The following is a 27,228-nucleotide window of genomic DNA, read 5'->3' on the forward strand; positions in this document are numbered from 1 at the left end:
GACTGAGCATTTTTATTATTAGAGGAGACAATATGTGGTAACATGTAAAATTTGAGATGCTGCTGAACACTGCGACTCTGTTAAAGGGTTCTATGTGTACTTTCACTATTCTACCAGTAGATACACTGTGTCTATGCACGGTCAGAGTTGGTGCTTCCAACAGGATACTTAACAGCAACTCCACATGTTACTACAATCCAATAGCTTGCTGCAACAGGCAATACTAGGAGTGTTCTATACAAAAGGATTTGGCTTACGTCAAAAAATTTGCTTCTGTGCCAGTTGGCATAGGCTTCTTTCACTAAACTTGTGCTTTTCCATGACAGTGCACAAAAAAGACAAATTTCTTTACAAGAGTGCCTTAGTGGTCTAGGCGCTTACCATGCTGCTGTACAATACAGTTAGATGGAAATTAAGAGGGAGATGCAGAATGAAGTAGGATTGGTCTTCGTAGGACGTTACCCAGCAGCCCAGACCAATAGCAGCTTATTTGAGGGATGGTTCAGAAGTACTTGTGCTTTAATAAGATAGTAGAATCCCCTCCTCTCAAAATAAAGAGAAAAAAAACAGACGCCAGGGATTTTGTGGTAAACACTGCTTGTATACAAATTTTGTCAATACTACCATGTACACCAGGTTATACAAAGGACTGAAAAAACTATTTGTGTGTGGGTTTTTGGTAGCATCTTTATGAGCTATACAAATCATCACACAAGAACATCAGAGTGTGGTTGCCTGGTAACAAAGGGACAATGATTGTATGTTGTATGTCATGGGGGAGTGAGCTGAGCTGATGGCACTGATGCTTCCAACCCCTTACAAGTAAATTGTGTGGAAAAAGCAAACCTGCTGTATGGTGGTGCAAGAGAAGCTGGGCTAGGTAATGTCTAAAGCTGTCTAGGACAGACACCGATTATGGCCAGTGTTTTATAAAATCTTATCAGAATACAAAACAAACATTTTCATTTTCCCTATCAGACAATCATTACAAACGCTGCGTTTAGTGTGATCAACATCTGAGTCCTCTAACAGAATAATAAAGGTAAATCGAGAGAAATACAATCAATATCTCTTTATTGTCCTTGATAATAAGATGGAGAAATCTGTCTTTTCTGTGCTTTATCTGCCCATGTGCCTCTTAAAGTTAAAACAGCAGTTCCATCTTTTTTTTTACAAGGTCACTTTGATAAAAGTCAGTGCACCTTGTCCTTTCAAATATATATTATCTCAATACTGGCCATTACAGAACATGTTTCCAACTTTGCGATGGAGTACTTCAATGCCAATAACTGAAATTCTAATTTAAGCAAAACAATGTCATGCTCAAAATGGGAATGAATATCAGGTATAGTGCTCATCATGAGTTTCATAAAGCCACTTTAAAAAAGTACTGGACAAATTTCAAATCTGATCTGGTAGCTCCACAGGAAACAGTTATTATATATTCATAACGAGGTGGTCCAGACTACCGCGACACTTCATATTAATCCATGCAGTAGTTCTTGGGGTATTTCATTCAAAAATGATTTTAAGGAAAAACAGAGTATGATTTTTCAGAGCCAGTGACACAACATCCAGCTTGTATCTCAGAGACCTTAAAGGCCAATCATTTGATTAATCATTAAACATTCAGGTGAAACTTGGTGTGTTGTGTGCAATAATTGCTATTGACACAAACTGTGAGCAAATATGTAGAAAAGCAGGAGAACATGATCTGAGAAAATGTACTCAATACTCCAGGGGCTATACAGGAGAAGGTCTATGTGTATCTCTGTAAAACTCAGCACATGTGCTCAATAAAAGCACTGGAATCGAAAATCAACTACATTTCATTTTGTTTTTTTATCCATCTGAAATCAGTAAGTCACAGAACCATCCACGATGAAAATGATTTTCCATACACACTACATCTTGATTACAGAATCTGGAAAAGCAGTTTCTCTTGTCAAACAAGGGGTAGTGATTGTATAGTGAGGAACGGTGAAAGACTTTGATCTGAGCACTTTACTGATTTGTTACTCTATAATGATTCAGGCATCCCAGTCTCTATTTATTCACCATATAAAATCCATTAAAATACAATATTTCAATATTTGTCTTTATCATGGATTTAAAGCTTAAATGGGATCATCATGTATGAAACACAACTTACAATATTTATGTCACCTATGTTAATTTGTATGAAACTACAGACATATATTAATTTAACAACGCTTAACACTGGGTCTTGTCAGTCAAGGTTATCCGTAATCTTTATGTGCAGCACCTTTAAGAAGAGGTTAATGTCTCTAGCGACAGAGGGTAGAACTGTAATTCGACTAAATGTCCGTTTACAGTATTGTCTAAAATGTCAGGACTTCAACATAGTACACACGAAACACCTCTTATTGGCTTTACTGCATTAGCATATGTGACACGTCCGTTCACAGTGACATTTCTAATGCAGTGTTGGCCAATTCCCTATGCGATCCCTCATTTATTTAAGCTGCCCACTGTGTGCGAGACGACCCAGCTTAATGTTAGCCAAATTGGTGCAGTTAGCATAACACTAATAAACATTTCCCAACCATCATGTTATCAGTGTAACTACAATAAATGTCGCCATACCCTACAGAAACAGCAACGATGTATATAAGTACCTAAGCCGGTTCAATAGAGCAATAAGCGCCCACATGGTCCTATTGCCTTATCGCCTGACCTAACTTTCGCTGCCGTGAAACTAACCTGAGCCGCAGTGGCAACAGAAGCATTTCAGTATTCATTTTAAGTATACCACTTCAATATAATCATTTGCTTCAGAGGCTTACCTTCAATCGTGGTTCTCTGCAAAAATACTGGCGCTATAATGGCATCACTGGCGTCTGTTCGTAAATTCACGCGACGCTTTAGGTTTGCGACCGCCCATTCTCGATGACGTGCCGCCTTCACGTGCCTCTAGGAAATTAAATATTAAACCTCATATATATGGAGGACCAACTCTGACAAAACAATAAATAAATAAATACTTAAATATATTCCAGAAATAATTAAATAAATAAATGAATGCCTAAATATATGCCAGAAATACTATTTATTTATTTATCCATTTATTTATGTATTTATATATGTATTTATTTATTGATGCACACACTTCAACGTGAAATGATGAAATGTTATTCAAATAAGGGGGCTGTCCACACTGGCTGAACGTTCTCCGATTGGTTGATTGATTCATGAGTGCACGGATCGACTGCACATGCCTTTTCACAGCCAGCCCGGTAGTTTGAAATGGAGGAACGAATGCAGGCTGGAGCCGAGGCGCTTAGCTGATGTGGCAGAAAAGTGTCACTGTAAGCCAGGACTATTTACCTTTTGCAGTGGACCCTGTCTGATGGCCTGTTGCATTTAGCGCCGTACACCAGCACAACCTTCAACCCTCGGATATTTGGAGGAAGTGGTACATCGCTTGACCGTGTCTGTCTGCCACACGGTTGGAAGCCCAGTATCGGAGGGTCAACGCTTGTGTCGGTATACGACGCTAAGCTCCTCAGCTTCCTGGTTTGAAGTCATCTACATTGGCTCTCACAGACATAATAAAGAGTAGGCCGCATTGGTGGCTGCCGCTATCTTGGTCCGGTCATCAGCTCCATTAACTCACCTGTTTAAAAGGAATTAATGCGACCAGACCTCAAAGGATTCTCAAATGATTTTCCTGCGGTTTTCTTTGCTAGAAACGTCAGACATGTGACCATCATACAGGATGATTAGTTGAGAACTAGTACTTTCATACTTTGCACACAGACAGTAGGCTTAATAGTAATAGAATATTTTCAGTCTGTGTCCAGATACATGATGTTTGTCACATAACACACACATACAAAGAAACAGTACTATTCTGTTCTTTTACTTAATTGAAAATAGAAGAAATAATATATTATTCTCTGAATATAATTGTATAAACTTTATTTCAAACCAGCATGGTCCATATAAACACAGATAGTATTATCACTATAACACACACGCACACATATATATATGTATAACACAAGGATATTTGAAATACGTAAGATACATCTATAATATTAAGTTATGCACACCAATATACAATATATACACAGACATGCAATAATATATAATACATATATAGACTTGCAATGTTATCTGTAACAAACTACAAATATATATTTATATTAATATGCAATATATATTCTATCTACGTCCTATCTTTCTTACTTTATCTAATCAGACTTATTCATTTTATGTAACTTAATAATCTTATCTAACCTATTTTATCTATTCCTTGGTGAAAGGGTTTGAGCCCATTAAACCATTGAAAGAAGCCAGTTTTAAATAGCATATTTCTTTTACTGCCACTCTGCAATTTAAGAGCGGTGAGCTTGGGATGTGGTGAAAGCTTATTTTAAGGAACATGGATATAACCAATGACAACAAGTTTGAATGATAGTTGTCAATGGAACGGTGTCTCCTCAATGTCACTGAGCAAGAACATCCTCGGTGCCTCAGAGCTGAAATGTTGTCAAAGGACAGAGGACATGTCCACTGCAGACAAGGACACAGTGTCATCCTGTGCCGCCATGTTGTCTGACTACATCAGACGGTGGAAGATGGACTGGAACTGGTGTGCAGATTGATTATTGTTCCATTCCCCTTGTAGGGAAAACACATACAAAACATACAGCACATAAAAAGTATTAAATATATTTGTAGAATTCATTGTAATTAGAAAAGCATGAATCCTACCTGAGGCTCTGATTGAATTCAGCAGAAGCTCCAAGTGATCCTGGCTGCACCTGTATCATATAGCATAGCATATTTACTCTGAGCCAACAAAAACACATGATGTTATAGTATATGAAAGTAGGTTGAGTGGGTATGTGACCTGAGAAATATTTTACTAGTTAGAGATGGATACAGTCGTTCTGTCTGCGCCACCCTGTATAAAATACTCTAGTCAGTTCAGTTCATTTCAGTTTTATTTACGTAGTGTCATAACAATACAAAAATTCTCAAGACAATTGGTAAGGCCTGAAGGCCATGGTGACAGGAAAAACTCCCTTTCAGTGTAAGTGTCACACTAGGCTTATTTCTACAACGGCATTCATAATGTCAGCTGTAATCTACATCCGTGTTTCACAGATTTAACTTTCGTAGCATAACTTTTAGAACTAGCACTAAACACGAAGTAGCCCTAATTAGCTAGCCACGATTTAACAGATTATTACAGGAGAGTAACTAGTAAATCAACAACCAATAGAGATGTTCAATTTTACTTGTGAACAGTAATTCCTCGAGTCCTGTTTTGGGAGAAGCTGTACAGTGCTCCCGTCCAGTGCTTCAGTACCTTAGCAGTTGCAGCTGGAGGCTGAGTTTAGATCGGTGCAAAATGGCGGTGACGTTTCTCGCACTGGAGCAGTCAATGCTGTGTCTACTCTTTATTATGTCCATGAATGCAGCGTCTTTATTATGTCCACGAATGAGGTGTCTACTCTTCATTGTCCATGAATACGCCGGCATCTACTCTTCATTGTCCACGAATACGCCGGCATCTACTCTTTATTACCGGCATGTCTATATTTTTTTTCGTCCAACTTTATTCACATAATCATTTACATACAACATGGCTTACCTTTTTTTTTTTTTTTTTTTTTTAACATTCTAAGGGAGCAGGCACAATGAGGAATGCAGAATAGAGACTACTTGAGAAAGTAAAAATATCCATAAAATAAATAAAATATAATGGAATAAAATAAAAAAATACAAAAGTTAGCAAGGGTTGTGTATATCAGTGCACAGTGCAAAAAAATAAATGATCAGAAGTTTCAGTAATTCACAATTGTTTGTTTCAAAACCAAATCTGTGTCGTAATAGTTCACCAGATTGGTACACATTTAAAATCTTTAGATGGATTTCTTTCGCTTTTGGATTTCTCAGAAATTTTAAGTATTTAGAGCTTAAAGAATATGTAATATCTTTGGGAGAGATTTATTTAATGGAGTTTCTATGAGGTCCTATGAGGTTCAGTTGCACTCTGGAGGCGTCATTAGGAGAAATCACAGACACATCAGGTGTGTACCGGGGGTGACCTTCAGTGACCCCCTTGACATTGTGATTAGCAATGTCAGTCAGCCACTGGCTGTGGGACATGAATTTACAGAGACTGTCCCTGTTCCTTACAGTGTCACAGCAGGACATACGCCCAGAGACACTGATAACAGAGAGACTGTCACAACCAGGGCTGGTCGCAAAGTGGTACAGCCACGGAGGAATACGGACTGTGTGGTATCATGCAGATGAATAAATTGATATGCTGATGTTTACATGCATTTTGCGCTCTGGGAAAGTAAACAAGCACAAAGGTTATGTTTTTTTTTGTTTTTTGTTTTTTTGCAGTCAATTACAGCCCGAAGTCTGGAACGCATAGACATCACCAGACGCTGGATTTCATCACTGGTGATGCTCTGCCAGGCCTCTACTGCAAATGTTTTCCCTTCAGTTTTGTCTTTAGCAAGTGAAATGCATGCTCCATCTGATTCAGGCCAGGTGATTGACTTGGCCGTTGCATAACATTCCACCTCTTTGCCTTAAAAAACTCTTTGGTTGCTTTCACAATATGCTTCGGGTCATTGTCCATCTGCACTGTGAAGCGCCGTCCAATAAGTTCTGAAGCATTTGGCTGAATAGGAGCAGATAATATTGCCCGAAACACTTCAGAATTCATCCTGCTGCTTTTGTCAGCAGTCATATCATCAATCAATACAAGGGAACCAGTTCCATTGGCAGCCATACATGCCCATGCCATGACACCACCACCATGCTTCACTGATGAGGTGGTATGCTTTGGATCATGAGCAGTTCCTTTCCTTCTCCATACTCTTCTCTTCCCATCACTCTGGTACAAGTTGATCTTTGTCTCATCTGTCCATAGGATGTTGTTCCAGAACTGTGAAGGCTTTTTTAGATGTTTTTTGGCAAACTCTAATCTGGCCTTCCTGTTTTTGAGGCTCACAAATGGTTAACATCTTGTTGTGAACCCTCTGTATTCACTCTGGCGAAGTCTTCTCTTGATTGTTGACTTGAACACACATACACCTACCTCCTGGAGAATGTTCCCGATCTGGCCAACTGTTGTGAAGGTTTTTTTTTTCACCAGGGAAAGAATTCTTCTGTCATCCACCACAGTTGTTTTCCTTGGTCTTCCGGGTCTTTTGGTGTTGCTGAGCTCACCAGTGCGTTCTTTCTTTTTAAGAATGTTCCAGACAGTTGATTTGGCCACACCTAATGTTTTTGCTATCTCTCTGATGGGTTTGTTTTGATTTTTCAGCCTTATGATGGCTTGCTTCATTGATAGTGACAGCTCTTTGGATCTCATTTTTACAGTTGACAGCAACAGATTCCAAATGCAAATAGCACATTTGAAATGAACTTTAGACCTTTTATCTGCTCCTTCTAAATGGGATAATAAGGGAATAACACACACTTGGCCATGGAACAGCTGAGCAGCCAATTGTCCCATTACTTTTGGTCCCTTAAAAAGTGGGAGGCACATATACAAACTGTTGTAATTCCTACACCGTTCACCTGATTTGGATGTAAATACCCTCAAATTAAAGTTAGCCGTGTGCAGTTAAGGCACATCTTGTTTGTCTCATTTCAAATCCACTGTGGTGGTGTATAGAGCCAAAAAGATTAAAAAAAAAAGTGGAAGGTTTTAGACTGGCCATATGTGTGTGTGTGTGTGTGTGTGTGTGTGTGTGTGTGTGTGTGTGTGTTTATTTAGCTAAATACATAAATACCTACATATATGCCAGAAATAAATTATTTATGTCATCTATTTATCTATTTTTTTTGTCAGAATTGGTCCTTCATAGAAATTGACTTGTTACAAAGGGTAAATACTATTACAAAGTCTTAAAATTAACCTCTGATTTTATTTGAAATACAGAATTGGAAGGGACACAACCATGCTTTGCGCCAGTTCAAATCAAGCAACTGCAAATCCCCAAAAAAACTTTCCTTTGGGTGAAATCTTATAATGTCTCTGTAATACTTTCCTTTGTTTGTACATTTTTTATCTGTTATGTCAATCCCATCGACCTTCAGAGAAAGTGCCTGAACATGAACATTTTTGATACTTAAGTGACATTTTATTAACTCAATCATACCAGTGAGATTAGCCTTTACAATACCAACAAACTCATTATATTTGACTGGAAAAGTTTTAGCTTTCAGGAAATCTTCATAACTATAAAGAGATCCATTATCGTCAGACAAGGGTGTCACAAAGATTATGTCCCTCTCAATCCAGCTCTCTTTAAATAACTTTTGTTGTTAATAGTAATATAACCATTGTTCCGAAGCTCCAAAAAAGTTGTTAACATAACATAATTTTCAAGAGAGTAAAGCCTGTCGATAAAACTTTGAGAGTTTCAGTGGTAATTTAAAAACTATGAAGTTGTACCTCATCACAAACCTTAAGCCTCCTACTTTTGTGAAGATATTGTGTTGAAAAAAATTCCATAGTGACTCTGGTAGTTCCAAACATTTTTTAAGCCATCAAAAGTTCTAAACCTCCTTCTGCTTTCTCTAAACTAAGGATTTCTTTCTTGAGATGGTGGTGTCTATTTTTTCCAAACAAAATTGATAAATAAACTTAAATAAAGATTTCTTTACAGAGTGCATCGTTAAGAAAAAGTGACTGAGTAGGATGAACAAACCTTGACACCCCTTCAGCTTTTATTAATAACACTGTTTCAAAAATGGAAAGGTCTCTCTGTAGCCACATATTAAGAATTGACTTTAAAATTAAGTTGCTGTCTAAGATTTATATCTTTTGTCATGTGAATTCCCAGATATTTAACAGTTTATTTGACAGAAATATTAAACAAAAGTCATTCATCAGCCTCATACAAACTTAAATTTCCCTCTGACATTAAGTTTAAGACCTGAGGCTTCTGAAAATTTACCAGTTACTTCCAGTGCAATTTGCATCTGTGATTTATTCTTAATAAATAAAACCGTGTCATCAGCCAGCTGTGAAATCTTTACTTCTTGGCTGAAGATTGTTAAGCCTTGAATATTTGGGTTGCGCAAAATATTTAACAATAGAAGTTTAGCAACAATCAAAAACAAAAAAAAACAGGAAATATGGCAACCTTGGCATGCATCTCTTGAAACAGGAAACTTTTTGGACATTCTGGGATATAGAATAACCAAACTATTTGTGTGTTTATAAAACATGGCAATATTATTAATTTCAATTTCAATTTTCAATTTCAGTTTATTTATTGAAATGGGACAATGCACATTCATCAACACTAATGCGTTAAGCATGGGTGTAAATGTGCCGGTCTTAGCATAACTGCTAAATTTCAGGAGTAGTCCCAAGGCAGTTTCCTGGATAACATACAGTAGACAATTTTTAAACCACACAACACATCATACAACAGACAATTACAACACAGAACACAGACAAACAATATCAAGGCAAGACAGATGCAGACAGACAAACAATTTTACCCCACAGTTGCAGAACAATATACCAAAAGCCCAGGGAACAGGCTTCAGATTAAGAGGAAGCTGTATGGTTACATGTCTGGTTTGTTTTTAACCAATGTTTGAGATTTTTTTTAAAGAGTGAGTAGTTGTCACAATTTTTGATGAGTGTTGGTAAGTTATTCCATGACTGTGTTCCTCTTACAGAAACAACCATCTGATAAAATTTTGTTCTATGCCTTGGTATACTACAGTCACCTCTTGTTAAGGCTCTGGTTCTTCGTCTTTCATTGTTTTTTTTTTGTTTTTTTTTATGAATGAATTCATTCAGTGGTGGGGCGGCAAGTGCATTTAAGACTTTGTAAATGAGGCAAACATCCATAAAAATCTGATGGCTGTCCAGGTCAAGAATATTAAACTTTTTTAAGACACGACAGTAATGAAAGTGAAAAGGTTTCCAGAATTTTAACTGTTTTTTTGAAGAGAGACTTGATGGGTTTTAATATACTTTCTGTTGTGTGCGTCCATGTTGTAAAGCAATAATTTATGTGTGATAATATCATGGCATGCATATAAACTTTTGCCGTCTTGGCGGTAAGAAATGGTCTTATATGATAGAAATTTGATAGGTTGAGTCTAATTATATTGATTGATTGTTTTTTTTAACATGTGCTTTAAATGAGCATTTTCTGTCAAAGACCACTCCAAGATATTTAAACTCTTCCACTTCATCAAGTCTCTCTCCATTGACCGCCACAGATTGTTGATCGCCCTCTGCTGACTGACGAGAGAAAAACATACATACAGTCTTCTTAGTATTAAGGTGCAAGCAAAATTCATTAAGCCAATGAGATATAGGTGTCAGGGCTGCTGATAATTTTACAGCAGTTTCTTGTTTCGTTCTTGCATGTACATATAGCACTGTATCAACAGCATATAACTACAGACTAATATTTGGACAGGCTTTAGGTAAATCGTTTACATAGAGACTGAACAGAATGGGTGACATTGAGTTTCCAATCTCAACAGTCTGTTTTCTATTTGACACATACGATCTCATCCAGCAGAGTGCGCTCTCGGAAAAGTTAAAAAAGGACAGTTTTGAAATAAGTACATTATGATTTAATGAATCGAAAGCTCTTTTCAAGTCCAGGAAGACAGCTCCTACATAACCACCCTGATCCAATAAACCTTTGATGTTCTCATAAAAGTAACAAATTGCTGTTTCGGTTGAGTGGTGTTTACGAAATCTATACTACATTGGATGTAGTGGGTTATGCCCGCTGTCAAGATGGTCTGTTAGGTGCAATGCAATCCATTTCTCAGCTACTTTTGAGATGACTGGCAAGATACTTATTGGCCGATAATTCTCTAATTTGGTCTTGTCACCAGCCTTTAGGACTGGAGTGACCTTGGCAATCTTCCAGGTGGGTGGCGCTCTACCCTGTTTTATAGACAGGTTTGTTAAATGTGAAATTGGGTGTGAAAGGGCCATTTTATGATGTTTTATGAAGTTATTATCGAGACCAAAGACATCTCTAGCTTTAGAGCTTTTCAGAGATGAGATGATTGTCAAGACCTCGGGAACAGTTATTTCTCTCAAACTAAAAACTGGCTTGCTGACATCCACAGCATTATGTGGAGTGTTTGGACATTTAAAGTTCACGGTCTCTCCTCAATTGAGTGCATAAAAAAAAATGTTGAAATTAATAAATTTATCTCCAAAAACAAAAATTTGCAGGGTTTGTATAATGTTCAATAGAATCAAATGCCTTGTAGAAGTCAAGAAAGACCATCAATGCTTTGGAGTTCATAAAATCAGAATAGTCAGTTAGATCCAGTACTATCTGATATTAGTGCTAATATGACGCTTTGCCATAAAGCCATTTTGGTTTTCACTTATCTCTTCTAGTTTCTTTTTTAGTTGTCTAGCGTAAACCTGTACTAAGATTTTATAGACTATATTTAAAAGTTAAACAGGTCAGTTTTCTATTATTAAAGGATCTTTTTCTGGCTTAGGAATCAAGGTTAGCAGTCCCTGCTTAATGGTTGTTGTAATTTCTTGTTTGTTTATGCATTCATTATACATTAATAAAAGATGATCTCTGACCAAATCCCAAAAACAAAGATAAAATTCTACTGTAAGGCCATCGCTTCCAGGTGATTTCCTCAATCTCGTTGAGTGCACAACATCAGTTACACATGAGTGTAAAAGCATAGCTTCACACATCTTTTTAAAGTTTTCTGAAATCAAAGGTGTAAAGTTTCATATGTGTTCCATAAATGTGTCACACTTTGCTTGATTAAATTCAGATGTATATCGTTTGTTGTAAAAAGGATGGAGGTGATGTAATTGGAGATGTTAGTAAGGTCAGAATACATGACACCATTTACTCATGTGTGTCATTGGATTAATAGTAACACCAGAGTAAGGTCACAGGGGCGTGGATGAGGCTGTATAAACACACGCGAACAGGGGTCACCGACGTCTTTCAGTCCAAGGATGAGCAAAGCGATGGAAAGATCAAGTATGGATTCCCCATCTATGTGTTTTATGTTGGCCTTATGCTATTTATAAACATAATTTTTGCATTCCAGGGACAATTCAGAGCTTTAGCGGCGTTGAGCACCCCCAATCTTTAACACTTAAGATATGAAGGTCAATAAAGATAGGCAGCCCTGCCTTAGAGACATCATCATTCTATCCTTTGTCTCTCCTTTTGGACTGAACAGACCTGCAGACTCCAATCTATTCCGCCTCACCTGGAGAGAGGCAAATCTCTCTCAAGGTGCTTAACTCTCGCAATCACCTCCTTCTCAATGGACATCACAGCTGGAGTCTTCTTGGGCCCGTGGTCCTTCTGTGCCAAGTATGTTTAGCTTACACATAATATTAGTCTTAGACCTGGGCTTTAACAACAACCTATATGCCTACCAAAAACAGAACCTAGAGATCCCCTCATTTCAGGGTTAACAGAGTCAGAGTTTTCAACAAAACCTGCTTAATGAAATAGACCACTGATGGTCTTCGATGATGATCATGGCTTTAGTTAGTAAAACTGAAAATACAGCCCATGGATACAGTACATGTCACCACTAACTGTAGAAGGACACACTGTTGCTATCTAAACTGCGGTTTAGAATTGGTCCTGGACAGACATCAGACACCAGAACTGGGTAACCATAACTCATCCCCTGGGGGGAAAAGAAAAAAAAAAAATTCACCTCTGGCCTACTCTGTAAATTCTGTTAACAGACTTGCACTGTGCAAAAGCAGAGCCGTTTTGTTTTTTGTTTTTCATTGCACATTGTGGACTTCTTTAAACACTGAAAACAACTCAAATGAAATGGATTCATTATGTGTGGACGGGTTGTTTTTGCATGGAGAACAACCTTCTTTAATTACTCAGTTCCTTTTCTTGTATGTGTGGCAAGTACTGATCAGTTCCTTGGGTGATATGAGGAACATTACGGTATAATTAATTGTTTTTAATTTCACAAGAAATGTGATAACATTTTCAGCAGAAAGTACCACTGCTTCATCAGTCTGTGGTCCAGACTGACAGTGGCACAACATGAATGCAAAACTCAAACATGACAATAACTGACGAGATAAGGCACTGCACTTTAGATTTGTGCCATCTCCCAGTGTGTTTAAATTTACAGATAAATGTATGTTAAACATGGCATAGTGAATCCCACATGATTCTCTGGCAAGGCAACAAAAAAGTAAAATATTTTTTAGTCCGTTGCTCTTTAACAAATACAGCATCCCTCAAACTGGTCCAGAGTGTCCATCTCACTTGGGTTTCCTCTCAGTTTAGTTGTCTGATGATTGAGTTAATATCTGTTCCACGGAAGCCAGGGTTTCCCAGGTCCTTCAGGAGACCAGCTTTGTCCCTGGCAGCATGACGAGCCACTGACAGCTTGAAGGGCAACAGAAAGTTGTTGGCGGCTCGGAAGCTCTTGCCAACAGAGTAGATCTCATGGATCAGATCCTCCAAACAAATGATGCCATGTTTCCCTGAGGAACAAGAGGAGAGAGAGATGATTAAAGTTGATTCCACAAGAATTTGAAATCCCTTTCAGAGAACATGAATGATCATGACCACAGGTCCAAAAGGGTAATCCGAGTAGCGAAACATCTTCAAGAAATTGTACAAGTCCAGTTGCCTTTTTTTTTTTTTTTTTTTTTGTTTTTAAAAACGCATTTTGGATTAACAGCCAAAGTCTAGATGACATTTGTCACCTTCCAGCAACAAACAGACCGACACTGTTGTCTCCTCTCATCTTCCATACCGCTTAATCCTGCATTAGGGTCGCAGGGGTTGCTGGAGCCTATCCCAGCTGACCCGACACTGTAGTAAACATTGGATTATTTCTTCTCAGTTCATCCTACAATTTTATGTCCATTTCTCAGGAGCTGACACTGGGTAGTTTCAGACACGCTGTCAGCTGATGGGGTTGTGCTCACCGGTCTGTGCGCGCGAGTGCGCATTGGGGCGTAACTCAGCCACATGCCATACAGAGAATTGTAAACGTGTGACCATGTAGAGACAGAACTGGCATTGATGAGGCAGAGCACATTTCACTGTTTGTTACTTTGAGAAACACTCAGCATATTATATGTACTAATTTTATTACATCGCTGACAGATATTGATTGCTAAATACTCGAAGCCACATTTTATTTCACATAGCTGTTTTCATTATAAAACAGTGATTCATTGTCAAACTAATTAACCAACCATCAAATGTTCTTAAGTAATAAAATGCCACTGCACTTTTCTGTAAACAAAGTTGTTTAATGTTCAATCTGTCATTTCTAACATCTTTTATTTCCTAACGTCACAAATAGGCTTTGAATTCTTCTTTTGTCTGGTCTGTTCACAGATTAAAAGTGCACATAATGAGCAACATTTCAGCAGTACAAGTCATGTTGTACACAAGGAAAACTACAATAACTTTATTTTTTGAAAAGAAAAACTTATTTGTTCGTCACCCATCACTCTTTAGTCAACAGGTCACTAGTGGGTGTTCCAGCCTTTGAATGCCCTGGTAAACCTCTTCTATATTTCCCAGCCCATCTCATAGACTTGATCTAAAACGTAAATGCTGGTGTATGGACCTGGTGGATGCCTCAAAGTTGAGATTAGTTGAAGTTGGTAACATCAGCTATCATCGCTACAAACCAAAGTTCCATGATCTCCACATCACTGCTAGTCTCTTCCTGCATTTACGGGTGAGATATACAAAGGTGACATACCCATGTGTTGCTCAATGAAGGTGTTGTCTGTGAGAGGGACTCGCCTCTTGCCTTTCCTGGTCTGACCTCTCTTCAGAATGAGTTCACGAACGGACTTCAAGTTGGGGAATCTGTGGCAAAAATTAGTAAATGTTGATATTTGTCATAATAAAAAAGACCAACCTTTACAAGACAACAGAATCACTCACCCCCAGGCCACATATGGCTCCACCATCTTCATCATGGCAACAGATGTCTTGTTAATTTTAACAAAGGCCCCGCTGAAGATCTTTCTCAGCCTCATCATCTGGACCACCTTCATAACTTTAGGACTGACACCTTTAATCCTATGGGGACAAAGTTTAGGGAAATCAGTAACAACATTTAACAGGTCTCACTTCTAAAATAGCTCTCGCCCATCAATGAACTTCGAGGTATCCTGTGGAGCCTGGCACTGGGATGCTGGCAAAGAGACTCTATGTGGTACTGCGAGGTATGAGTGATACCTCCATGGGTCAGGATGCTCCAGTGCACCTGGAATTCTTAACCCAATCAGGGAGTTTGGAGGCCACAAGAACGCCTTGGACTGTTGGTTTTGTTCCCCACACTATTCCTGATGAGTTCTTTGCAGAGTGGCTGTTTAAGGCTTCCATCTAAAATAACTGGCCACCTCTATATTGGCTGAATGCCTGATGCATGAATTGTCAGATCATTTACTGACACAGGCCGACAAAAGTAGCACAAACTGGCTCCTTGTTTTGTATGTATGCTGACAGCAGTACAACTACCCATCAGAGTCAATCCCTCAAAGTGCAAAGCTGCCTGTATTTTTGACAGGACAAAAAAACAAAACAAAAAAAACAAACAAAAAAAAACAACAACAAACAAACAACAAAAAAAAAAAACTGTTCCACTCTGGCCCAGGCAACACGTAAGTAACAGTGCACATAGTGAGCAACATTTCAGCAGTGTAAGTTATGTGGTACACAAGGAAACTCTACAATTAACACTAACTATAATAATAATTAAAAAAAAAAAAAAAAAAAATACTAATATAGACACTTTTTGTTCTCTCCATTATCCTACTGGAATTTAAATAATTTAAATAGACAAGACTGTTTTCTGTGCATATTTTCCCTTTTTTGTTTTAATTTTCATTTTATAATTTAGTATTACAAATGTGTACACTGTACTACTTTCTATGAACTGAAGAAGCAGGTCTGGGACTTTCACTGAAAGAACTAAGGGAGTTTAGGAAGGACAACAATCAGCAGCTGAAAGAGATCCGTGAAGAAATAAACAAAACTGACACTAGAATAGAGGACAGGGCCGAAACTCGGATACAAGGGGCGGAAGAAGTGGTTACGGAGCTGCTGAAACTGCAGATACACCTGGATGCAAAGCTGAAGGATTTAGAGGGTCGCTCTAAATCAAGAGACAGCAGGAAAGGAGAATAGTTACGTGGAAAAACCACAGGTTTTTAGGCGGCAGGATCCAGCATAACTATAAAACATCTGTGACTCACAGGTCGTTGAAAGTCCCGGAAAATAAGGGGTGACTTTTTATTCTAAAAAGGAGAGTCTGGGAGAACCAGCTATAAGTAAGAACAGACTGCGGACAACATCTGAACATTACAGGATCAGTTCACAGGCTATAACTAAGAACATACTGTAACGTCGGGAGTATACATACAGTAAAAGATTCAGCCTTCCCCGGCTGAATAATCGACAGTTGATACACCCTGTCTATAGATCAGTCATTAGATGGCCAATCTCCGGGGGGTCTTGACGAGAAACACCATGTCGTGTCTGTGTATACAGCGGTGACCGGCTTCGACATGACAGTGTTTCTCGTCAAGACCCCTGCCACCGACAGATCACGGAACTTAAATGGCTCATTGATAACTTTGCTGAATATACAGACGCTTTCCAAAAAAATTCAAATATCATGGAAAAGTGATTTAATTTCCATAATCTCATTCAAAAAACTTAAACTTAAGTAAAGTACTTAACTTAAACTTTCATAGAATATAGATTCAGGGCCCACAATTTAAACGATTTCAAGTATTTGTTTATTTTTACATAATTTGGGCTTCCAGCTCAAAACCCACGAAAACAGGAATTCAAAAAATTAGAATTAGAATTAGAATACTGTGGACCCTGAATCAATAATCTCTTAAAGTTTAACTTTTTGATATAGTGGACCATAGCCCTCTGTATTTAAAACTAAACCTCGAACAATACCAGAGAAACACCTTACACAGATTAAACATACATATATTGAATCATATGAAGGACCAAATTAAGAAGGATATCACTGACTTTTTGGAACAGAACGGCAATGGTGAGATTACGCCTCCAAAATTGTGGGATGCATATGAAACAGTGCTGAGGGGTAAGATACCGGTTAGCATGTTAAATCAGGACTAAAAGATCTTTACATATATACTGGCCAAACAAATAGAAGGACTGTTACCACAAATCACTTGAGACAAACCCAAGATAATATCAGACGGACTCTATATGTAATAAGTCATATAGTAGAACAGGATATAGAAGCAATATTAGGACTAGATGCAGAAAAGGCCTTTGTGTAAATCGTTTTTTTTTTTTTTGTTTAGAGTCCTAGATGAGTTTGGTTTTCACAACTCCTTAATTGAGACAATACAAGCTCTTCATGATAACCCGAGGGCCAGACTTAAAATTAATGGTGTAGTTTCAAACCCCTTTTCAATGGGATGTGGAACAAGGCAGTGTTGTCCAATTAGCCCCCTTTTATTTGGAATACATATGAAAAGAGGAGAGCAAAAGATTTCCTTGTTTGCAGATGACATGCTGTTACAGTTATCCAGTCCAAGAAAAATCTCTAGTACAAATGTTTTGACTTTTGGATCAGTATAGATCTTTCTCTGGATATAAGTTAAATGTTTCAAAAACACAATTTCTCAATTTCAATTATAGTCCCTCAGAAAATGTGCAGAAAAGATAATTTGAGTTGGAAAGCTGAATCTGCTGGTATCTGGTAGTGAATATACCAGGAGATTTGTCAAAACTGCTCTCACTGAATGTTCTCCTCCTGAACAACAAAATTAGAGAGGACACTGTACCTCGTTTACGAACCGCGCGTACACACGAATCCGATTTCCTCAATTTCTTCTTACCTAGATTTTTTCCTCCCATCGAAAAGAAATTTAGAACTCCCTCAGACCATGCGTACTTGGAAATGTTAACACACACCCTTTTAAATAAATACATACTATATTAAAACTTAATTTATTGGGAAAAAAAAGATTTTATCATTAACAATAATTGAATTTACTGTTGTATGGACCAAAAGTAAATGTCATGTCATCCTCATAATTTATTATCACAATTAAAATCACCGCATCACAGCAATTCAATTATAGTTGATTAATTATACAATAAAGTAGACCATACGCAAATGTTCATATTGAAATGTAACACCATTGGCCTTTATTAAATAGTTTAATGGCCTATAATGGATAGGTGATGACGAAAGATTTGTAGTGCCATGACTGGGCGCATCTGTAGTTGATTTCATTGATTAATTTGAATGGAAGATATATAAAGTAGTCCAATTTAGCTCCAATGAAGTGGAGAGATGGCAGATCTAGCCTTGCTGGAAGCCATCGCTGCTCATGCATTCAGGAGAGAGCACATCTTCAGGGACCATCAAAACATGTTTGACGAAAGTGAAGAGTGGCTTATGAGCCGTTTCCGACTGCCCATGTTTTGCATGTTTTGCGGGAGCTGTGCAACTCCCTGGAGCCGCATCTCCATCACCCAACACACCACTCTCACCCTGTACCTCCTCAGGTGCAAGTCCTGTCCACCTTCGGTTTCCTTGCTACAGGTACATTCCAGAGGGAAATAGCAGATCGGGCTGGGATTTCACAACCCACGCTGAGCCGTTAATTGGCATCATAACAGAAATGCCAATCTTCTTGATAATCTTCAGGCCTGCTGGCCCAGAGGCATTATTTTGCTTTATTTTACACAGCAGCACAGTGGGAATGCGTATGGAGGCGGGAGCTGTAGGTTGGGTGGCTTGTCCCATAGCGCTTTAAAATAATATTATCTTATTTATAAGTGTAAATCATTTATTCTGTTCATGCTACAATGTGTTCTATTCCGTGGACACACTACAGAAGAGTGTACTTTTTCCTGGCCTCAGTTTCTGCTGACATGAAATTTTTCTTCTTACTTTTTGGGGTCATCTTTCACGTTCTCTCAGCTCCTCCATTAGCACCACTCTCTTCATGCGGCTCTAATGTTGAAAAGATTATTACACTACAGCTCAGTGGTGACCATTTGTGTGTTGCAGCAATCCAGAATATAATGTAATAGTAGTCAATAGTAGCCTCTCTTCTGGTACAGTACCTGGGGACTTTAAACGTGCAGTAGTACGACCCCTACTTTATAAAAAAAACCCAAAAAAAATAAAATAAATAACAGGCCTTGACCCCTCCTTCTGTTCCAACTTCAGGCCTATCTTTAATCTTTCATACATTTCCAAAATTTTAGAGAGGGTTGTCTACAATCAGCTGTTACCATTCTTAGAAGATAATGGCATCACTGAGCTTTTCCAGTCAGGGTTCAAAGCCCTCCATAGCACATAGTCAGCACCTTTGAAAGTTTCAAATGATATACTTCTGTCAACAGACTCTGGAAAGCTTGTTGTCCTAGTGCTTTTAGATTTGTCTGCTGCATTTGACACGGTTGATCACAGCATTTTGATCTCCCGTCTCAAGCACTGTGTGGGCATCAAGGGTGTTGCCCTTGACTAGTTCCGGTCATACTTAACTGACAGAAGCTTCTGTGTAAAACTTGACAACTTTGTGTCTTCAACAGCCCCTCTTCCACATGGGGTCCCTCAGGGCTCAATCCTCGGCCCTCTTTTATTTGCCCTTTACTTACTCCCCCTCGGTTCTGTTTTTAGGAAACACAGTATCTCATTTCATTTTTATGCTGATGACTGCCAGACCTATCTTCCATTGGCACAAAACAATGCCCACTCAGTCCAACAGTCAAGCTTGGCTCTCACTAAATTTTCTTAGTCTTAATGAGAACAAAACTGAAGTAATGATGTTCCGACCAAGTTGTTATTCTCCCCCCCAATGTTGCCCTTGGCTCTCTGTCATTGTATCTCAAGGACTGTGTCACTAATCTGGGGGTCAAGTTTGACTTTGAAAAACAGATTAGTGGTGTAGTACAAAAAAAAAAAAAAAAAAAATATCAACTGCGTCAAAACATTTTATCAAGCCCTGACTTGGAGAAATTAATCCATGCTTTTATTACGACTCGTCTTGATTACTGCAATTCCTTGTACATAGGGATCAGTCAGGTTTCCCTTGCCCGTCTGCAGCTTGTGCAGAACTCTGCTGCACGCCTGCTAACCCAGACCTGCAGACGTGAGCACATCACTCCTATCCTGGCGTCCCTTCTGTGTACCACAGAATCAATTTTAAACTTTTGTTATTTGTTTTTAAATGCTTGAACAACCTTGCTCCACCATATTTATCTGATTTGCTTCAGCCTTACTGCCCATCCCGATCCCTAAGATCAGCCGACCAGATGTTGCTGACAATCCCTAAAACAAGGCTGAAGCTCAGAGGTAACAGAGCATTTGCCGTTGCTGCACCCAAGCTTTGGAATGTCCTCCCATTAAATGTCAGACAGGCCTCCTCGCTTCCTGTTTTTAAATCTCTTCTAAAAAACGCACTTTTACTCCCTCGCCTTTAACTTACCTTAATGTTTGTCTGTCATTGGCTAAAAAGCACTTGCAGTGGGCTTGTTTGTTCCTTTATTCTGTTTTCTTTGCTTGTTTTGTTTGTCTGTTTTTGAAGTGATTTTGTGTTTGTGTTTTTTATGCCTTTTATCTTAATCTTAAACCTATTTTATGTCCCAATGTAAAGCACTTTGGCTTCCCCTGTGGTTTTTAAATGTGCTATATAAATAAAGTTGATATATGCTAGATGGAAGGAGCTGGATGGGGCCATAACAGCACAGTTCCCAATTCAAGTGGCAAAGGAAATAAGGGTTTGATGAAAAAAAGATGGATTTCTTTACACGGTTACAAGGTGGGCAGAACAGGGCCAAAGGGATACTTTTAGTACCTCCTCTTTGGCCGGTCCAAAGTAGGTGAATTGGGGCCGAAAATGTGACGTAGCACATTGCTTGCAACTGATTGGTCAGAAAAAAGTCGTCATGATGCAGCGCCAGGTACAAAGCCAGATGTGATTGACGTAGTAAGCTGCTCACTTTCGGACTTCTGGTTATTGCTGCGAGCAAGAGAGTCACGTTCAACCCCGCTCCGCTAAGAACTTGAACAAATCCTGAGGTAAATTACAGATTTGAACCTGAAGCGTACAGACGAACATTGAACACGGCGAGGTGATGACAAACACTGGGAAACGGTCAGGGAGAGGGGGAAAAAAAAAAAAAAAAAAAAAAACGCAAAGCATGGAGCGCAGCGCTGGCAAAAGATGCTAATCTCGACACAGCAGCTGCAGAGCAATGCTCAATGTTCATTTTTTCTTGTGGTTCTGTGTATGTTCCAACGGTTAAACGTGTTGAGCTTCTTAGTCATGTCATTCTTACTAAGGGACCATTATGGTATATGAATTATTATTTTTGGGTATCTGCAACACTGGTTTCTAGAATACAAGACTGTCATTATTGTAGCATATTAATATCGGATCATGGTCCATGCTGTCTGATCTATGTGGATAGGAGACTGGTAAAAGATCCACCTAAATGGAGCCTAAATGAGAAATGGTTACTAGATGAAAATGTTATTAAGTATGTAGGGATTGAGATAGATAATTATTTTAAAGATAACACAAATGAAACAACAGCAGGTATTAAGTGGGATGCTTTCAAAGCCTTTTTTAAGAGGACACAATTAGTTATACCTCATCCAAAACTAAAGAGAAAATATTATGAAAATTTATATTAATCTCAAGCAGAATATAACCCGCAGTCCCAAACTTCATTCTTGGATAAATTGAAATTTCCAACCATCTCTGCTGAATTGGTAAAAGAGCTGTAGGAAGACCTAAAAGAAGAGGAAATAGGCATAACTATTGATGGTATGAAAGCAGGAAAAACAGCGGGCCCAGATGGATTACCAATTGATCTGTATAAAAAGTCCAAATTACTGAAGCCATTACTAGAAATGTTTTTGGAAGCATTCCAGAGTGGTAGTTTACCAAAAATCAATGACCGGTGTGGTAATAACACTGTTGCCAAAACCAGGAAAGCCCAATAACAGATATGAAAATATGAGACCAATAAGCCTATTAAATTCTGACCTCAAAAATGTGTGCAAAGTTTTAGCAAGACGGCTTCAAGTCATATTACTTAGTATAACTGATAGGGATCAAAATGGATTCATTTAAGGATGCCAAGGATTCTATAATGTCAGAAGAGTCCTTAATGTTATTCAAGGATTGAAAGACCCTTCCGATAAGGTCCTACTATCTTTAGATGCTGAGAATGCTTTTGATAAGGTGGAGTGGCCTTATCTCTTCAATATATTGGAAAGATTTGGATGTGGCAATACATTTCTAAAATGGGTTCGGTTGTTGTATGTAAACCCCACAGCAGAAATGTTAACAAAAATATATCAGAACCAATCACAATTAAAAGAGGATACCGTCAAGGGTGTCCCCCGTCTCCGCTGTTATTCACTTCACAGCGATCGAACCATTAGCAATAGCTGTACGAACGCAAAGTGAAATAGCTGGAATAACAATTGGTCAAACGGAGCATAAAATTAGCGTTATATGCAGATGATGTTAATTTATTCATCTCAGAACTTAGAAGAATTCCTGTGTTGCTGGAGTTAAAAACATTCGGTGGCATCTCAGGATACACAATTAACTACTCTTAAGTCCTCAATTTTATTACTTGACGAGAAAGAGAAAGAAAATCCCCTCAGAGAAGCTTCCCAGTTTAAAGTGGTAGATCAGTTTACATATTTGGGAATAAAAATTAGATCCAAATTAGCTGAAATTGTTAAATCTAATTATGAATCATTGACTGAGGAAATAACAGAATCAATCAATTGATGGACATCCCTGCCCTTATCCTTGATTGGTAAAATCAACATTGTAAAAATGAACATCCTCCCTAAAATACTGTACCTATTTCAGAATATTCCGCTGTCTCCACCTGATGTTTTTTTAAGGGAATTAAAAAGTTATTAACTGGTTTCATATGGCGAAGCAACAAAGTTAGAATTCAAATATCCCTGTTACACTTAGATGCTGATGCTGTATTTAGAAAGTGGGCATTAAAGGGACTAGAGATCTGTATATGCCCAACTCTGATGACATGTTATAATTCGAACAAATTAGGCATAAATGACATGGATAAAAAATGTCAATTATGACATTTTTTTAAAGAAAAACATTTCTTTAAATTCCTCCAGCTTAGGAATTACATTAAGACTAGCCAAAATAGTCTTTTAACTAGACGTCCAATTTCTAACTTGGAAAAAAATTGTATCTTAGAACAGCTTAAGTATCAGGACGGTGACAAATGAAGGAGAAGCTTAAAAAAAATTAAAGGCCGATTATCAGGCAGCCAAGGGGTACAACAATATGAGTGGTGCTGGTTGAAAGGTCCTCAAATGGTATAAGATGGACGCGATATACGGCTACAGACCAGGGCGCCGGTAGGGAAGTTTGCCTTGAATCCATTACACCGTTGGCACAGTCCTCCGCTAAGTGTTTCTTTTATTACGTTCATTGTGTTCTGCTTGAAAGCTCATAAGTATCTGGCTTTTGTTAACTGATCTGGGAAACCCTTGGATTGGTTTATCACTTAAGTTGTGGAACAGGATAATAACTAAAAAGAATTTGAAAGAGGCGATAAAAGTACTGAGTGTGCATTTGATCCAGATTTCATGCATAAAACTTTGGATGTATGATTCAAGTCCTGAAAAACTGGACTAAATGGACTAACAAGATATTGAACAAAGTGAACAGATTTCAAAACCTAAAGAGACAACTTGGTCTATATGATAACTTCTTTCGACTCTTACAGGTTTGTTTGTCACCATGTTGAACAAATAAGTAAAGACATTAAACAAGAGCTTAGATTTTTTATCACTCCAGCTCACAAAAAAAAAAAAAAAGACACTGTACCAACTCATCTATATGTTGGAGAGAGTGTGGATGCCTCGAGGCAAATCATTTTTACATATTTTGGTCTTGTTCAATATTGTTACCTTTCGGGCAGGAGGCATTTTGCAAAAAGTATTTTAGACAGACATTACTTTTGAGTTTGTATCATTATATTTTTTACCATGAATAAATGTAAATGGTAAATGGTCTTTTCTACCTACTCAAAAGGTACTCGATTTTACAGTTACAGACACATCCACCCATTCACTCACACCAGCACACACACATTCACAGAACCGGGGTTCAGTGTCTTGCACTTCGGCATGTGGCACACACGAACCGGGGATCGAACCGCTAACCCTACCGAGTCACAGCAGCCCCCTCTAATGTCTCCTCTAATGTCAAATACGTAGTTCAGATTCTAAGTGCCGCTTCTAGAAAAGCTACAACAAAGAAAACCTACAGTGGTTTGACATAATTTATTACATTTTAAGATTGAACGAATTACTTTTGCTATAAGACTAATACAGGGCCTGTTTTCATCTGTACTTATAAACTTTATTTGGACATCCTAATTTTTTTACTTAATACTCCAACCTTTTCATCTGATATCATGTCTTTGTTCTTTATCCATTTACATACATGGTCCAAATGATTTTCAAATCACTGCATTCTATTTTTTCGTTTTCCTACAGCCTCCCAGTGTGTTTGAAAATAGGGTTAGGATTCTATATTGGACTCTGACCAAATACCCGATGAACACGTAAAATGATTGTGAAAATCATACCAGGTCAGCTACTCACTCTCTGATGCGCACAGCAAAGGCTAGCTTGTTCTTAGCAGGCGGCAGAGGAGCAGGTGGTCTGCGTTGAGACCTGCGAATGCGAGTATCATCACGATGCTTCCTGTGACTGTCCTTCAAGAAATCCTCTAAACGCTTAAATTTCAGTGGTTTGCCCCTTGATATCTGCAATTAAAGATACATAGTGTAAAAGTAGTGTTTCAAAAGAGTCGAGGTGGGTACACTGAGTAATAACATTGCTAAATAATTCCAAAGAAAAATAAGTAACTTACCTTCCTCTTCTCAAGCAGCACAAGCTTGGCTTGTGTGGCTTTAATTGCCTGGTAAGATTTCCTCTTTTTGAGGAGATACTCGGGGACTAACTTGATCACTTTTTTCGATCTGATGATAGGAGAAGACAGAAAAGCGAAGTCAAATAAGATAGCCTTCGACAAAACGATTTCCCGGTAGATTTACAACTGTCAAAGAGAAACGTTAGAAACAGTCTCCTCTGTTTCCAACATCCGTCTTGTTGATGATCGATTTCTTACCAAAGCATTATTCAAACAACATAAAAACATGTAGCGCTTGTGCTGTCAGCTAAAAAAAAAAAAAAAAATGCCATTTAATTTTCACAGAAGCAGTACTCGATATTAACTTTTAAAAGTCAAATGCATTATGGCTTTTACACGCCTAAATCCACGTGAAATTAAACTCTCTGCAGTGTGCTGTTTTGCTCACCAGCACTTAAAATACAAGCCTTGAACGAATGACTAAAACTTGCATTTTGTTGAAAGACTACAAACAATACCAGCGCACATATACAAAGATCGGATGTACTAAGATTTTTTTAAAAGTAAAAACCATACTCAGCTTCGGCCATGGTGAATCGGAGGAAGTAGTCGTCGCTTGAAGATTGCGTCATAAAATTGAACGCGTAGATGCCGCCTATGCCGTGTATTTATAGCTATAGCCCACGGCGTTGTCGGCACCTAGACGCCGCATTGAGCCCTGAATCATACGTCAATGTCACCGCCATCTTGGATGTGACAAAGTGGAGCGATCGGAGAAGATTTCTCATTCATTTTCATGTGGAAGTGTACAAACCGGTTTACAGTACAAACCAGATCTCACGGCATTACCTTTCACACGTAAGAATGAAAAGGGAGTTTAAAGGGTGTAACTGTTGGTAGTCGCAGTTGATTTTGTTTAAACATGCCAGTTTGTGATTTTATGGGTTGTTGTTTGGACGGTTGCGCAAATCTAGCTAACGGCTGTTAAAGTCGGCTGTCACTTACTGATAATATGTATTAATATTATCCGGGTAACTGTTTATGTAAATGTGGGGTTTGTAAGTGTTTTAGGGGGCTGGAACAACGCTCCTTCAGCCAGACTGTTCCAGGTCATCTTCCGCCATCTGATGGTGCGGTGCGGTTTGTCCAAGCACATCAGGAAATGTGGGAGAATGAGACCGTGTCCCTGCCTGCTTTTGAGATGTCCTCTTCTCCAGTAGAACAAACTAAAACATAATATAATGTTAATCAATGCCACCCATGTAGATACGTATGCATATGGGTCATTCCTACTATTCGGTGCCATTGGTCCCCAGTGCAAATTTGCCACATCCAACATGGCGGACGCGTTGACGTATGGCAGCAACGGACGGTGATGTACCTATTTTGGAACTGTTACTCCACTGCCACCTTCTGGAAAGAAGTAACGCGTTACATCGCATTGAAGATTGACTTAAAATTTTCTTTGGATTGGAACAATATTCTTTTTAGTGTCCGTTAAAAGTAAGAAACTGAAAGAACTGTATGTCATAAACTTGATAATAATATTAGGGAAATATCACATACACAATGCTAAATTTAGTCACTCTAACCCCTGTTTTATGACATTCCAAAGGGAAACGGAATAATACATGCAAAGTATCTGTGACTTGAATAATAAGAAAACTATAAAAACATATTTGCGCTCTTTATTCTCTGTTTTTATTTAATACCCTACGCCCCTGGCTGTTGTTCTTTTGCCTGTTTGTAGGTGCATTAATAAAAACTACCTTTGTATTGATTCTATTTTTGTCAATAAAGATTTATTGGAAAAAAAGATGTGTTCGCCCAATCAGAAATGCTCGCCCCTAGTATCCGGCGCTTCCGGATGACGTCATTCCGGCAAAATACATGTTCGTGAAAATCCCCCCATGTTTGAAGACAAGTGTCTACACCAAGGGTGTCCAAACTGCGGCCCACAAGCCGCCATTTATTATTGGCCTGCAGCAAATTCTGAAAATATAATTGAATATGGCCTGCACAAGAAGCTTGAGCTCAACTGCTGCTGCACTTCTCAGTTTCAACACTAGATAGAGCAAGCCACAGATACAGTGCTTCTCCACTAAACAAAAGTAAGCAAAGGAAAACTTTTACCATAATTCACCAGAAATGGCAGCACCGTAGAAACGCAAAATAGCAAGTGAGTGTAGAAGATTTCAGACACGGTGGGAAAATGAATATTTCTTCAAAGAAATCAATGGAAAGTGTGCCTGTTTGATTTTCAATGA

General features: G+C 38.4%; 2 protein-coding genes and 1 long non-coding RNA gene across 9 annotated transcripts in view; all 3 read right to left on the bottom strand.

The window, feature by feature from the left end:
• The window catches only part of slc5a6a (solute carrier family 5 member 6a), a 42,080-nt gene extending 39,192 nt beyond the window's left edge, over window positions 1–2,888 (bottom strand). For 4 of the 6 annotated variants that reach the window (XM_047573320.1, XM_047573318.1, XM_047573321.1 and 1 more), the window contains exon 1: window positions 2,808–2,847. The gene's annotated coding sequence lies outside the window, so the exon portion shown is untranslated. Of the gene's footprint in view, window positions 1–2,807 lie in introns of all 6 variants that reach the window. The other 2 variants (XM_047573322.1, XM_047573319.1) reach the window with 2 other exon arrangements.
• Window positions 2,889–3,925: 1,037 nt separating this feature from the next.
• On the bottom strand, window positions 3,926–5,575 carry LOC124999134. Of its 2 annotated transcripts, none has more exons than XR_007111152.1 (2): window positions 5,271–5,575; window positions 3,926–4,790 (listed from the first exon to the last, which is right to left on the bottom strand). It is a non-coding gene; the product is annotated as an uncharacterized LOC124999134 (long non-coding RNA). The 2 variants fall into 2 exon arrangements; XR_007111154.1 differs by lacking the exon at window positions 5,271–5,575 and adding an exon at window positions 4,880–4,954.
• Window positions 5,576–12,966: 7,391 nt separating this feature from the next.
• Window positions 12,967–25,669, bottom strand: rpl7l1 (ribosomal protein L7-like 1). The gene is made up of 6 exons (XM_047573626.1): window positions 25,538–25,669; window positions 24,962–25,070; window positions 24,691–24,854; window positions 14,946–15,083; window positions 14,758–14,867; window positions 12,967–13,516 (listed from the first exon to the last, which is right to left on the bottom strand). Exons 1-6 carry the CDS (start codon window positions 25,591–25,593, stop codon window positions 13,308–13,310), a joined length of 786 nt encoding a protein of 261 aa, XP_047429582.1. The 5' UTR covers window positions 25,594–25,669; the 3' UTR covers window positions 12,967–13,307.
• Window positions 25,670–27,228: the final 1,559 nt, after the last annotated feature.

The sequence above is a fragment of the Mugil cephalus genome, chromosome 21 (genome assembly GCF_022458985.1).
Source record: "Mugil cephalus isolate CIBA_MC_2020 chromosome 21, CIBA_Mcephalus_1.1, whole genome shotgun sequence".
Taxonomy (NCBI): domain Eukaryota; kingdom Metazoa; phylum Chordata; class Actinopteri; order Mugiliformes; family Mugilidae; genus Mugil; species Mugil cephalus.

What these genes read in the sequence shown, in the direction of transcription:
- rpl7l1 (XM_047573626.1), bottom strand. Translation starts at nt 25,593, where the DNA reads ATGACGCAATCTTCAAGCGACGACTACTTCCTCCGATTCACCATGGCC. An exon ending in TTTGCTGTGCGCATCAGAGA is followed by an intron (nt 15,084 to 24,690) that starts GTGAGTAGCTGA and finishes TTGTCCCCATAG; the next exon opens with GATTAAAGGTGTCAGTCCTA. An exon ending in CTTCATTGAGCAACACATGG is followed by an intron (nt 13,517 to 14,757) that starts GTATGTCACCTT and finishes CTTGTTCCTCAG; the next exon opens with GGAAACATGGCATCATTTGT.